The 13346-nt window shown below is 43.3% G+C and overlaps 1 protein-coding gene across 8 annotated transcripts; it reads left to right on the top strand.

Annotated features, from left to right (window-relative positions):
* The first annotated feature begins 653 nt into the window (after positions 1–653).
* On the top strand, positions 654–12837 carry SLC16A14 (solute carrier family 16 member 14). Of its 8 annotated transcripts, XM_054515906.1 has the most exons (8): positions 654–1030; positions 3276–3325; positions 4631–4718; positions 5168–5383; positions 5638–5936; positions 6765–6908; positions 9288–10280; positions 11432–12837. In XM_054515906.1, the coding sequence occupies exons 5-8, from the start codon at positions 5675–5677 to the stop codon at positions 11578–11580; spliced, it is 1548 nt and encodes a 515-aa protein (XP_054371881.1). In that variant the 5' UTR covers positions 654–1030; positions 3276–3325; positions 4631–4718; positions 5168–5383; positions 5638–5674; the 3' UTR covers positions 11581–12837. The 8 variants fall into 8 exon arrangements, with proteins under 8 accessions (XP_054371881.1, XP_036244524.1, XP_036244523.1 ...); XM_036388631.2 differs by lacking the exon at positions 3276–3325; XM_036388630.2 differs by having other exon boundaries at positions 3276–4718.
* Positions 12838–13346: the final 509 nt, after the last annotated feature.

Below are 13346 nucleotides of genomic sequence, written 5' to 3'. Positions count from 1 at the left end.
CAAAAATGCAGAAAAAATATTTAAAAGCCCCAAATTAATATTTTTAACCTTCTTCTGACCATTTCTTCTCTAACAGATTCTGTGCCATGTTTTGCATATAGGCAGTATGTGTAACACAGAACGTTCCTGTTGGCCTCTCCTCATTTTGTCTCCTCTCAAGATACTTCTTATGTCTTCTTGAAGAGCCTTCATTTATACTACTCAGTGCACTGCTAGGACATCAAGAATCTCTGAGAATGAAAGTTATGGGGTGGCATATGGTCACCTTAGCCTGGGTATATTCACTGCAAATAGAGCAACGAATTGCAGAACGTAAACCTCATTAGTCAGGTTACTTAGAAAGATCCAATGGAGGAGCAGATACTGGTCTGAAAAAGTAATGTATTTTTGCAGCTCTTCTCCCAAGGGTGGAATATTTTTGAAACTTATTTATAGTATATAAATATATATATATATATATATATATAAATACAGTAAACTTCCCAAACTGCATTGTCAGGGTGGTTTGGATACATAAGTTCAACCAGCCACTCTGAAATAAACATATTCAACGGCCGTTAAAATCTCGATACTGGCTGATTTTATTGGATCATATCCTCCAGCTCTCTGGGATGTAAATTTCCGGCCATAACCTGTGCAGCAATAAACTTCGTTCAGCCACAAGAGTGTGCATGTGAGAGGATTGCAAATCTGCTCTGCCAAACCAGAATTAGCCGGTATCGCAGGAATGAAAGAGCGTGGAGATTTCAAATTGCAGAGAATGGAGACAAGGCGGTGCAGAGGACGAGCTGCCTGGGGAGCAGGAGGCCCCAGACCTGTGCCGCACTCTTATGGAAAATAAGCCCCAGGGTGGTGAGCAGGGGCGAGGCTGAGCCGGCGCGGGCGCTGAGCGGAGCCGGGCGCAGGTGGACACCGGAGCCCGCAGCAGCCGCCGGGGTCCGGGGGCGCGGAGCAGCGCCGCGGGTTGGGCTGACAGCGGGACACGGTGCCGAGGCGCTCAGGGACGGCGGCGTTGGCGGAGCTCGGCGCGGTGAGTACCTCGGGAGGAGCCGGGAGCCACCACACGGCAGCGGCACCGGAGCGGGAGGGGAACGCGGAGCGGCCGCGCCGCCTGCGGCAGAAGCGCGCTGGGCTGGGCTGGGCTGGGCTGTGCGGGGCTGGGCAGTCCCGGGCTGTCCCGGGCTGTCCCGGCGCGGGGCTCCCGGGGCCGGGGGCGGCGGCCCCTCGGAGGTGCGGCGGACCAGGAGCGCGGCTGCCGCAGCGGGGTAACTCGCGGTCATCCTTTGTGCTCGGCGGGCGGGCGGGCGGTGCCGCGGCCGCGCCGCCTCCAGAACGCCGCCCCCGCCGCCCGGCCCCGCCGCAGCCCCCGCGGGCCGAGCCCGCGCCCCCGCCCCGGCCCCGGGCTGCGGGACAGCCGCGGCTGAGCTGTCCCTGTGGCAGCCCCGCGGCCCGGGCGGTGGCGGCCGTCCCCGCCCAGCTCTGCTTCGCAGAGGTGAACCGAACCTACGCTGGGAAGTGCTGGGAAGGCGTCGCTTGTGAAGCTCCCAAAGCTGTTCTCTTGGGAGAAAAAAGTACATCCCCTGCCTTCGGGCCGCTCCCGAAACAGGCTGTAAGCCTGTACAAAATAGAGGTGCACGCTTGATGCAAGCCGTGCACGCCCTTGGGACCAAGGGGAGATAACGGTTCACCGTCTGAGCCATTCCTGCTGTGTCCGGGGACGGGGCGCCACGCGTGGGGCACAGCGGGGCACAGCAGCACCGAGGGGTCTCCGGGGAGGCCGCCTGAGCAGGGCTCGGAAACATCCCTCAGGGAGGGGCAGCAGGGCAGCACCCCCGGTCTGGAAACGGAACTGCCGCCGACTTCATGCAAACTTGTGACCCTGGCAATTAGTTTAGCCTTTTAAGCATTTAATTTCCCTGATTTTGTGCTCCCTTCTGGGCATGCATTTTTATGCACTGGGGCTCTGACTGGCAGAGGTGGCCGGTGTCCACATCTCCGTACAGCTGCTGACAGGTGAAGTGCTAGGCATGTTAGCAAGGTGAAGTCAGACTGCTGAAACATATAGCAACCAAAATAAACCATGTTTTTAACAATGTTTCCTCTGTATGCCTTCAGCAACCAAATAATTACATGTGTCATGATTCTGGGAATATTACAAAGTAAACCTCATTACTAGTTATAATGCATATATGAGTTATCCATTGGAACTGTCTTTAAAGTACAATTTTATTCTATATTTTTTTAACACTGAGGCAGTCAAATGCTGGAGGTAGTTGACCAAATATATGTAAATTATTCATCATATGGACTTTTTATAGCAAGAGCAGATGTTTTTCAGTGATCTAGTTGACCTACAAGTTAGAGAGCCATAGCTTCACTATGGTACATAGAACTTGGGTGTTTTGCTGCTAACTTAGGTCTTATTGCAGCACCTGCATTTGTCCCTAAAATAGCTTATGAGTCAGGTTTTCAAAAAAGCTCAGCATCTTCACAGGCACTAATGCTTGGGCCATTTTTCTAAGAGCTCTGCATACTTTGTGTGCATTTAGTCTAAAAAGCTTTTCTGGGGGAAAAAAAAATCTCATTCTTTTACAGGTAACCAAATAAGAATCCAGATTCCCCTGCCTTTAAATGAAATTCTTCTGAGGGGCTGTATTCAAACACTGTTACTGTGAGTGGCTCTTCCCTGCCTAGCTTGTTGGGGAAACTGGCTGGCTTCATCAGCTGCTGTCATTTTCACTACAGTTTCTCTAGAATTTCACAATTGCAAAGGGTTCATTTGGCTCCTCTGCCTTTCATGAGCCTGTTCTTGGCAGTGCTGTGTGGGAAGAAGGTTGAAGGCAGGTATGTGCCTTTCTCCTGGGTGCAACAGGCCATGGGATGATCAGACTGTCCTGGGGAAGAGATCCAGGCATCCAATCCTTGCTTTATCCAGGGACTGAGTTTGTGCAGTTATTGGAGATGACCTCCTCTGCTTTTGAGTGTATTCACTCTGAACTTGTCACCTTAATGAAAAGTTAATAGTATGAAAGTAATAATAAGCAAGAATTCAGTTCAAATGGAAAATATATGCATTTTCTGAAGATTTGTGGGGGTTGATACAAGCATGACATTAACTTGCATCTACTCAATCTAAGCCAATTCTGTCAGCAAGACTGCAAAGAGGAGTGTCATAACTTTGCAGCTCAATATCAATTATTTTTCTTCAAATAATTTAAAATATGTAAAAGATGTGCCTATTTCCTGTCCAAAGAAGAATTTTTTTTTGTATCCAGTATCAGGATTCAGGTGTGCACAAAACCAGTCAAAAGTATAAGAGAGATAGGTGAGCCTTTACATTTAATCTTGACTCTGAATCTTCAGTTACATAATTTTGTATTCCATTATCTAAGATGCACTGTAATCCCTCACACATTTTCATTAATCTTATGCAGAGCATGTACAACAGCTTGCGATTTTCCTTCATTCTGCCTCTTCTCATTATTTCCCATTAGCATGATTATTCACTGTGTTTATCACCTTTTTGCACCTAGTCTCTCTCTGCCTTGTGAGTGGGCTGAATCCTCTGTAAGTAGTCCTGTAACCTCCAGCAGCAGAGGATCTGGCTCCCAGTATGTTATTAGGAAAGGGTTGAGATGTCATCTTTAAGACCTATCATTTGCAGAGGAAGGGTGAGGTATAATTATGACTAAGGCTGTCCTCTTTAATTTAATTAATAATATAATTTAATAATTGTGACCAGACTGTCCTTTTATGGTCAAAAAACCAGTCTGTAGCACTGCATGGCTCTGACTTGTTCCCCTGCTGCTCGTCCTCCCTCAAACACCCTGCAGGACCTCTAGAAGCACCTCTAAGCACTATCCCCATTCTCTGTTTCCCAGTTTGGAAAGGAACAGCCTGGAAGGCATTTTAGTATCCATTTCCACTGGCAACTCATCAATTGATCCCAGCTGATCTGTCTGTGCAGCAAGTGTTAAATGTGCACAGTTCTTGTTCTTCCTCACTGTGTCACCAATACCTCCCATGGCCAAGTTAGGGCAAATGACAACTTATGGATGTTCTTACTACAGAACATCCATCTGTGAAAGATTTGCTACCAGGAGTGCAACATATTTTAGCTGCAGCTCACTTGTGAGGCAGATCAGTGTGCTCTCAGAACCTACACGCTCAAGCTGTCCTTAGTTACACCTGATTCCCTGCACTGCCAGGAAGGGTCAGGTGGCACTCGAGTAGAAAGGGAACTTAGGCAGCAGCCAGGCTGCTACCAACAGGTGTTCACTGGTGTCTGGGACTGGCCAGCTCTGATTCCAGCTATGGGTTACTGTGGAATGCCCCAGCGCCTTCTCTGTGTGTTTATCTAGCAATAAAAAAAAGCAAAATGGTTTGGAAAGGTATTAACTTGAGAAGCAAAATGTACTCACATATTTAAAGACAAATCTTGAGTTGGTACAGAATTAAAGAATCTGGGTTTCTGTTTACTGCCTGTTTGCAGCAGTGAGGAGCCAGCCCAGAGGCACACATTCTGAGAGCTCACAGGAGACATAAGAAGCTTTTAAAATCAATTTTTGATAACTGTTTTCCCTTTCCACTGTCGTGAAGCTGATGTTTCTTTTTTATTTCTCTGGAGAAGAAAAGAAGACAAAAAATTACCATCTCTGGTAATTTGTATCATTGCATTCCTAGTCTCCATGGAAACCTATGTGGTGCTCCACAGTTGGGTAAGATTTGAATCTGTTGCTGCAGAAATCAGATGGAGGGAAGACTGGATTATGCACCTCGACTGTTAATCAATTAAAAGAGGTTTTGAAATTATTTTCACCTTGTGTTGCAATCTTGACTTAGAGTAACAATAGAATAAATCAAAGTAATCAAATTAGGCTAGTGTGACCCGATCCTATGTACACCTATGCATGTAACTCTGCCACTCAGTCTGATTCTGATAGGCATTGTCATTAATTTGGAAGAATTCTTTGTTTTTAGTAGGATTATAAGGATTAATACTATGGAAACTGAGCACATAATAGCAAACTGTTGTCATGTTGACTCTATTAAAAAGAGAGGCAGTAACAATTGCCTTGTTGTGATTTATGTAAGCAAAACATTTTGAAAATTAAGAATCTGAATTCCTTATCTTTTGCTGTCTTCATTTTGTCCTTCCACTGCTAAGGAAGAAATACATCCCCAAACTGGTTTCCTCTGAAAAGATGTGGTAACTTCATCTACCTGCTGCTTCTTTACTCCAAGCTTTATGAACTGGAACACAAAGGCACATCATCTTACTGGGACAGCAGAAGGTGACACAGAGAAGTAATATACAGAGAGACCAATCTTTTTTGTGACCACAGTCAACCCATGAAGAGTGAGGGCTTTCAGCCACCTAAAAGTAAGTAAAATATATAGTAATGGAAATAGTGCAGCCTACTGTCAGCCTGTAAATAGTCCTGCATAGACAGCCATGATAACAAGTTACACAAAGAAATAAATTAATTGGACAATTTCCTAAGCATTTTACATTTGAACAATGAAGTCACAGTGTTCACTACAACTGCACTAACTACAGTGGTGAAATATGATAGTGATTTATGGCATTCACCATAACCAAACCACAAAATCGGATTATTTTGTATGTACTTTTAGGTATTTACTGCATTTCCTTCAGAATACTGTGGAGAAAATGTATGCTAGTCGAGAGGATATTGGATATGATTTTGGAGATGACTCCAAAGTTGGAAGTAAGCCAATTAAACCTAATCCAAACATCGATGGAGGATGGGCTTGGATGATTGTACTTTCCTCTTTCCTTGTGCACATACTCATCATGGGCTCCCAAATGGCCCTTGGAATACTCAACATGGAATGGCTTGAAGAGTTTAATCAAAGTCGTGGCTTAACAGCATGGATTAGCTCCCTCAGCATGGGCATCACACTTATTGTAGGTATGTGCCAGCATGACGTATTTTAAAACTAGATATATTTTTAGAATATGTTTGCCATTCATCCCTAAAGTATTTTCTTATGGTTGTCCCAAGCTGACCTTTTAAAGTCACCAGGACAAATTTTACAATGTAGATGGAGAAAGGGAATAACAGGGAAGATGACAGGGAAGACAGTTAGCCCAGCAGACTGCATGAGCAGGAAAGGAGGGCTGTGACTTCCAGGTCTGACTAGAATTAAGAAAACATGATCTGTGAAGCTTGGAGTCCTCCCCCTGCTGCATCTGTGAGGAGAAAATCTTGAATTCACACAGTTTGTATTTCAGTTTGGCAGCTGAATGAAAGTGTATTTTTTCAGTTGTACTTGGATCAACCCAAAATAGTATCTGGAGGAAATGTTTGTGTGTATATGTATATACACACGTATGACTGCCTAAATGAAGACTGAAAAAAGTTATGTTTATATCTGCCTAAACTATTCTACTGCAAACAAGATAAAATGCTAAACTTCTGGTTACTTGTGAAAAAGTCTTGCACTTATAGAGCATCAGCATGGGGAACAAGAGTTTCATCTGATTCCTCTCTTTAAACTGTCTCTTCTTCATGGGGCAACTGATTGTAGGTCTTGCAGGTATTTGCTAAGTATTTAATCAGTTGGTTGTATTTCTCTTTCCATGATTTTAAGAAATAATATGAAAAATAAACTGACTTGCACGAGTTGCCTGATGTTTTAACATTTTGTTTATAACCTTAAGAAACTTAAGGTGAAAAATTATTAGAGCATAAAGAATTAAATACATAATTTATAATTTCTTTCATGTTTTTCAACAGGTCCTTTTATTGGTTTATTCATCAGCATGTGTGGGTGCCGCACGACAGCCATAATTGGAGGGATCCTGAATGCCCTGGGTTGGATACTGAGTGCCTATGCCTCAAATGTGCACTACCTCTTCCTCACCTTTGGAGTGACAGCTGGTGAGAGCTACACTAATGTCTGAAGGTTCTATCAATTATTTTTGATTACTTTGAAGCTTATTTGAGTGAGTAAATAGGGAAGGTAGACTGTAAAGTTATTTCAGCTCAACTTTCACACTTTTTACAGCCTGTTATCTTTTTAGGAAACTTATTCAGTGGATTGGGCCCAGTGACTTCTGTTGTAGTTTAAATTTGCCATGTGAAGGTGTAACTTCTATCAGTTTCACCCAAGTAAATATATTAGAGGGCATTTTTAATTAGGGGAGTTACTGTAACCCAAACTCTGACAAGTAAAATTTAAAGATGAATTTCATATCTAGCTAACTCCTCTCCTTGCCACAGGAAAGAATTTCTATACATAAATTTTTATCTAGCTTTCTGGATGGAGAAACACTGAGCTTATCAAAGATCACTCTGATGACTCTTTACACCACCTTACCGTAGACTTCAGTAATATTGTAAATTCCTGAACAAAGAACAATGATCACAGAGAGGATCCTGCCTTTTTCAGAATTTCTGCTCACTGTCCCTCCCTCACGAGCTGATCACTCACTCTCGGTCCTGCCCGCTCACTCCCATCCCCTCACTCACCATGCCCAGTCCCGGCCCATCCAGGGAATTCTCTCCATGTTCTCATGGCTGCCCCTGGAAAGCTGCTTTTCCCTTGCAGTGGCCACCTCTTGCTGCCATCACCTCTGGGCCTCCTCGCTGTGCCTGTGGGCCTGCTCATGGCTGCTGCCTTCAGGCCATCCCTCCGATCCCAACTTCATCTCTCCATTGCAGCCACCCTCAGCACATTGCCGAGGGCCCCTTCCCTCAGGGCTCCACAGCTCCTGGCAGCCGGCTGCGCTGGCAGCGCCCGGGCTGGCTCCTCACGGCAGCAGCCCCGGGAGCAGCGAGCGGCTCTCCTGGCAGCGCCCGGGCTGGCTCCTCACGGCAGCAGCCCCTGGAGCAGCGGCTGCCCTGGCAGCGCCCGGGCTGGCTCCTCACGGCAGCAGCCCCGGGAGCAGCGGCTGCCCTGGCAGCGCCCGGGCTGGCTCCTCACGGCAGCAGCCCCAGGAGCAGCGAGCGGCTCCTCTGGCAGCGCCCGGGCTGGCTCCTCACGGCAGCAGCCCCGGGAGCAGCGAGCGGCTCCCCTGGCAGCGCCCGGGCTGGCTCCTCACGGCAGCAGCCCCGGGAGCAGCGGCTCCCCTGGCATCGCCTGGGCTGGCTCCTCACGGCAGCAGCCCCAGGAGCAGCGGCTCTCCTGAGGGACAGAGAGGTCTCCCCGAGTCTGTGGTTGGGTGTGGGGAGGGACACTGGTGCAAAATGAAAGCCCAAAAATAAAAGCCCAATTTGTGTATTTGCCTAGGTAAGAAAGAAATAATTCTAACAAGCAAAATAGGTCAGCTCTGGTCAGCGTCACTGTTGTGACATTTAAGGGCTTTTTTTCGGGCTTTTTTGGAATCACATCTTTCTCTGGCCTAGCTGCAGCTAGATCATGCTGTAGCTGCATGCAGCTATGTTAGCACCTATTTAGGAAAACTTCTAAGTCACAAAACACTTCTGAATTACAATCACAGTGAGTTGGGAAACATCTTCTGCCTACACCTGTTCCAATCCAAATCCCTCTATGAAGAATATGCTGTAAGAAAAAATGGTGAACTGTTACCTCTAATGATGTGCTTGCACAATTCATCGCTTTCTGCTTGAAGTATATGCCATGAATACCCAGCCTGGTTTTTAACTACAGGTGAAGGGTTTTCAACAGAATTAGAGATCTGCCTTGTAAGACTGAGCAGCTACTGTGTGCCCTCCCTGGACTGCCCAAAGAGAACCAACCTGGAAGCCACCTGAGGTCCCACCATTGCAGTAACCCCATGTGCTGACTCCTCAAATACATGTCAAGGTCACTGTGGCTCCAGTAACTGAACAAGGACAGGAACTCTGTGTGAATCTTCATTGCTGGGGAACTTAGGTGAAAGCAACAAGATGTGCTCACTAAGCAGTTGTGGTCACTGATACCATCAGATGTGGGTATTAAAATTGCAGATATTTCAAAATAGGCTGTGTCTATGTTTGTCCCCATAGTAACTGTCACTGATTGGTTGTGGGACATTTGTAACTTTCAGTGTTGTCATGCTGACTTGAGATAAAGGTTTTGTATTCCATGTGTTTAGTTTTTCTGGCAATAAATATCAGTGTTGCATTCTCTCTAGAATGAATATTGCAGATTTTGGAAAACACTATGAAACGGAAATGAAAGCTAACATCAGAATTGAAAATCTATTATTGGTGTTACTACGATGCTTACACAAAAATGAGGAATAAAACGGATTTTTTTTCATTGCTTTTTATGTTGTTGGCAAACAGTTCAGATTTATTTATTTTTTTTTATAGGTATTGGAAGTGGCATGGTTTATCTGCCTGCAGTGGTCATGGTAGGGCAATATTTTCAGAACAGAAGAGCACTTGCACAAGGGCTCAGTACCACGGGAACAGGGTTTGGAGCTTTCCTAATGACTGCCTTACTGAAGTATCTCTGCACTGAATTTGGGTGGAGGAATGCCATGTTCATCCAGGGGGCCATTTCCCTGAACCTTTGTGTCTGTGGGGCACTTATGAGACCACTCTCCCCCAAAGAGCTCCGTGAAAAATATGTGGTGGGAAATGATAGTGAAGAAAATCGGGCAAAAGCTCTGTCCCAGTCTACAGAGACTATAAAATCTAATGGAGTCCTTGGGGAAGAACCAGAGAAAAAAGAAGAGACAGCAAATGAAGAAGTGCTTGGCAGTGTGCAGCACATAGAAATTGGAGGTAAATCTGGAAGTGGAAGGAGCATGTATGGACTGCGCCTCTTTAAGACAGTGAGCCAGCTGACAGTTACAGTCAGGAAGGGCTTTGCACTCTGGTACTCCAGCTACTTTGGAGCTGCATCACTGTTTACCAATAGAGTATTTGTGGCCTTTATCATTTGGGCTTTGTTTGCCTATAGCAGCTTTGTCATTCCCTTTATTCACCTTCCAGAAATAGTCAAGCAGTACAAATTATCTAGGCAGGACAATGTTTTTCCTTTGACATCCATTATAGCCATTGTTCATATTTTTGGTAAGGTGATCCTTGGAATCATCTCTGATCTGCCATGCATCAGCACATGGAATGTCTTCCTCATGGCTAACTTTACCCTGGTCACCTGCATTCTTACTTTGCCACTAATGCAGACATACATTGGCCTGGCTGTGGTTTGTGCTCTAATAGGATTTTCTAGTGGCTATTTTTCTCTAATGCCTGTTGTGACTGAAGATTTAGTTGGAACTAAACACCTTGCAAATGCCTATGGCATCATCATTTGTGCCAATGGAATATCTGCTTTGTTTGGACCACCCTTTGCAGGTAAAAAGTTCAAGTTGCTAACCAACAGATGTTTGTGTAATGACCGTGTGACTATTTGTATTATTAAACATTCTTATACTATGAGCATGTGTAGTTAACAAAATCACAGCTGCTCCAGAATGGACATAACATCAAGATTTACACTGTACAGATTTACAGCTCACAACCTCTGCCATCCCCAGTAGAAGGGAGAAGTGCATGTATGCTGTCCCTAGAGTTACTTAGGTTTAAACACACATTCATTATAAATTTCCTCATGGAAAGAGGTGGGGGAATACAGAAGAGATACAGGTACTGATTGTCAGTACTATATCAGACTCCAGCTCTCTTTTACAGAGGTGCTGCTGGGAAGAAAGCTATGAGAAATTTGGCAGTCATGGCCTTAGTCAGCCAGGGCAGCTCTAGGCTGAAGGGAAGGCAGCAGCAGCATGAGCAGCCCAGGAAAGCGAGAGCCCCTTCTCTCCCCACCCCTTGGTGAGTGACACGAGCGAGAAGAAAGCTCTCTCAGTGCCCCCTGAAAGTAGCAGTGTTTTACTCTGCCACGTTCCCTCAGCACCTCCCAGTCTGTGCTAAACCACTCTCTGAATTTGGTCTTTGGTTAAGAAGCAAATTGGATGCAAGCAGCTGATGTAAAGAGAGCTTCTGATCTTGTGGGTACATCGCAATGCAGCCAACGTGGAGTGAGGGAGTTTGGCTTATTTGGGTTCTCAAACCTTCCCGAAGTAATGAATGAGTAACTTTAATGAAGAAGTAACTTTAATGTGTTTTTGCAAAGGAATTGAGGCTGGAATGAGAGTCATTGCAGTATTGAGATTGTATCTCTTGAGCAGTCTTGTATTGGTATGTGAGGCTTAGAGACAGCTATGGCGAATGTGTTTGCTTGCACAAGCCATAGCATTTTAAATACCCAGTATTGGGCATTTTACAGAGGCAGTGATAGGGAGGAGGAACTAATTGGTTTGGGATTACAAAATGTTGATTTTAAAATCAAACCTGTGATAATGTATTTGAAAAATACTGTTTTTCCACAAAGCATCTATGGATTTGACAGAAATGTCATGAAAGAAATGTGAAGTATTTTTTGAATTTTCTCATGAAATGTACCTTTTTGGCAAACTTTGTAACAAACATGTTCTGTTCTTATTTTCCAGGTTGGATCTATGACATCACACAAAAATACGATTTTTCTTTTTACATAGCTGGATTGCTATACATGGTGGGAATAATATTTTTACTTATACAACCTTGTATTCAAAAGAAACAGTCAAGACACAAATCTACAGAAGAAGCACAAGTATAGAAAAAATTCCAGAACTTTTTTACAGAACTTTTTTGGTTTTGTGTTTCTCTTGTGTGACAGTATGAAGATGTTTTTTCTCATAGAACTAACCACATTTAGCTGCACTTAAGTGAAAAGCAAACGTGCTCCATAAGGCTTATAAATTATTGGAAATGTGCTTTTAAAATTAGTTAAGATATTTTACTTTAGAACTGCCAAATACAGTGATTAAAAGTACACTGCTAGTTAATCAATATTAGAACAATGATAAGAATACTTACCCTTGCTTCTCTTTTAATATTTCACCATTAACCATTGGTGAAAATCCACTGACTGCAGTGCAGTTACTCTGATTTACACTAGTCCTGTGAGAGAATTTGGTCAGGACAAGAATTATTTATAAAAGTCCTTTCTACTGTGTATTCAATCTGATGAAAGATTAGTTACTGGGTATTAGAAAATGATTGTATTTCTTGCCTGGCTACTCAAATACTGTTGAAATGCTACTATAATAATTCAATTAATTCAGCATACTAAGATTACTATTTCTGTGATGCAAATCTGAAGAAAAGTTCTCATATATTTCTGAAATTATTCAGTTGGACTCAATAGGTCCTTCCCAACCCAGTATATTCTGTGATTCTACTTCAACGACTTTCAATTTTGTTTTTTAAAGTATCAACTGCATCTAAAGTAGCCACCCTCAGTATACAGGCTGCATTTTAAATGCTTTGACACTTAATGCACCTGAAGCAAAAAACCCATAAAGGAAGAAACAGGAAACATATTGAAAATATCATTGTGACTGGAAAATGTTTCCAGAAACAGTTTGAGTTCTTTGGCCCCTTTACCTAATTAAAGTTATTGTAGAATTTAATAACATTGCCACTGACTTTTTCCATGGGAATGAACTCTACTACAGCACACTAAATTTTGTTATAATTTAATTTAATTGTTCATCAACTTTGTTACATATGAGCAGTTGTGTTGCTGCTTGTAATGTACCATGAACTGACTAAGATTCGTCATGTTTGAGAAATTTATTCCCTAGAAAATTAGATACTGCAGAGCATGGAGTAGCTAAAGAGCATTTAAAATATTAAAATAAATTTTCTTAACGTTAAGGATCTGGTAACCAGTGCAGAAGGTGATGTATGGCGGTTGAGGGCATAGTTTTTTCAGCTTTGAGAAGTGAGTTTGATGTTAATTTTCCTATCAAATAAGAACCACTGTAAGCTTTCATCCTCTTAGCTTTATTAAAGTTCTTTGCATGACGAATCAGGTTCTTAGTTTAATATTTCAACGTGCTGCTGGAATTCCTTAAAAGCAATTGGAACTATTCCATTATATTGAAGAACTGTTGGGAAATAGTTCAGTACACAACAATATCAATATCCTTATCTTTCTAGCTGCAAGGTTGGTTAACAAAAAGTAAGTTCTGAATGTGTATTTTTCTATATTGCAATTCACCAGCTTCTTAGTGTTGCACTTCTACGACTCTTGTCAGGGACATACTTTAAAGTATTCCTTAAAGATCACTGAAGTGAGTCAAGTTAAAAAATAAAACCTTAAGAAACCCTGAATTAGTTTAAGATTTACATCAGTGCAATCATATAGGGTAGTTATGTATGGCCTTTAAAATTCACATAAGACAACTGAGGTGGCACTGAACTGCAACACATGGTGTGAACACACAGTCAGTAACTTAAAACCAGCTTTTGTTATTGGAGAAAATGTACATGTAAATTTTCACATCAGTTCTTTGTTACAGGTTAAATGTCTTCTTG

The sequence above is a fragment of the Molothrus ater genome, chromosome 10, assembly GCF_012460135.2.
Source record: "Molothrus ater isolate BHLD 08-10-18 breed brown headed cowbird chromosome 10, BPBGC_Mater_1.1, whole genome shotgun sequence".
Classification (NCBI taxonomy): domain Eukaryota; kingdom Metazoa; phylum Chordata; class Aves; order Passeriformes; family Icteridae; genus Molothrus; species Molothrus ater.
The sequence above is the reverse complement of the archived record's forward strand: the minus strand, read 5'-3'. Positions and strand labels throughout refer to the sequence as shown.

Excerpts from the sequence above, each read along its gene's own strand:
- SLC16A14 (XM_036388637.2), top strand. The coding sequence starts at position 5,675 with ATGTATGCTAGTCGAGAGGATATTGGATATGATTTTGGAGATGACTCC. Across the intron at positions 6,909-9,287 it reads CACCTTTGGAGTGACAGCTG|GTATTGGAAGTGGCATGGTT; the intron begins GTGAGAGCTACA and ends TTTTTTTTATAG. Across the intron at positions 10,281-11,431 it reads GTTTGGACCACCCTTTGCAG|GTTGGATCTATGACATCACA; the intron begins GTAAAAAGTTCA and ends CTTATTTTCCAG.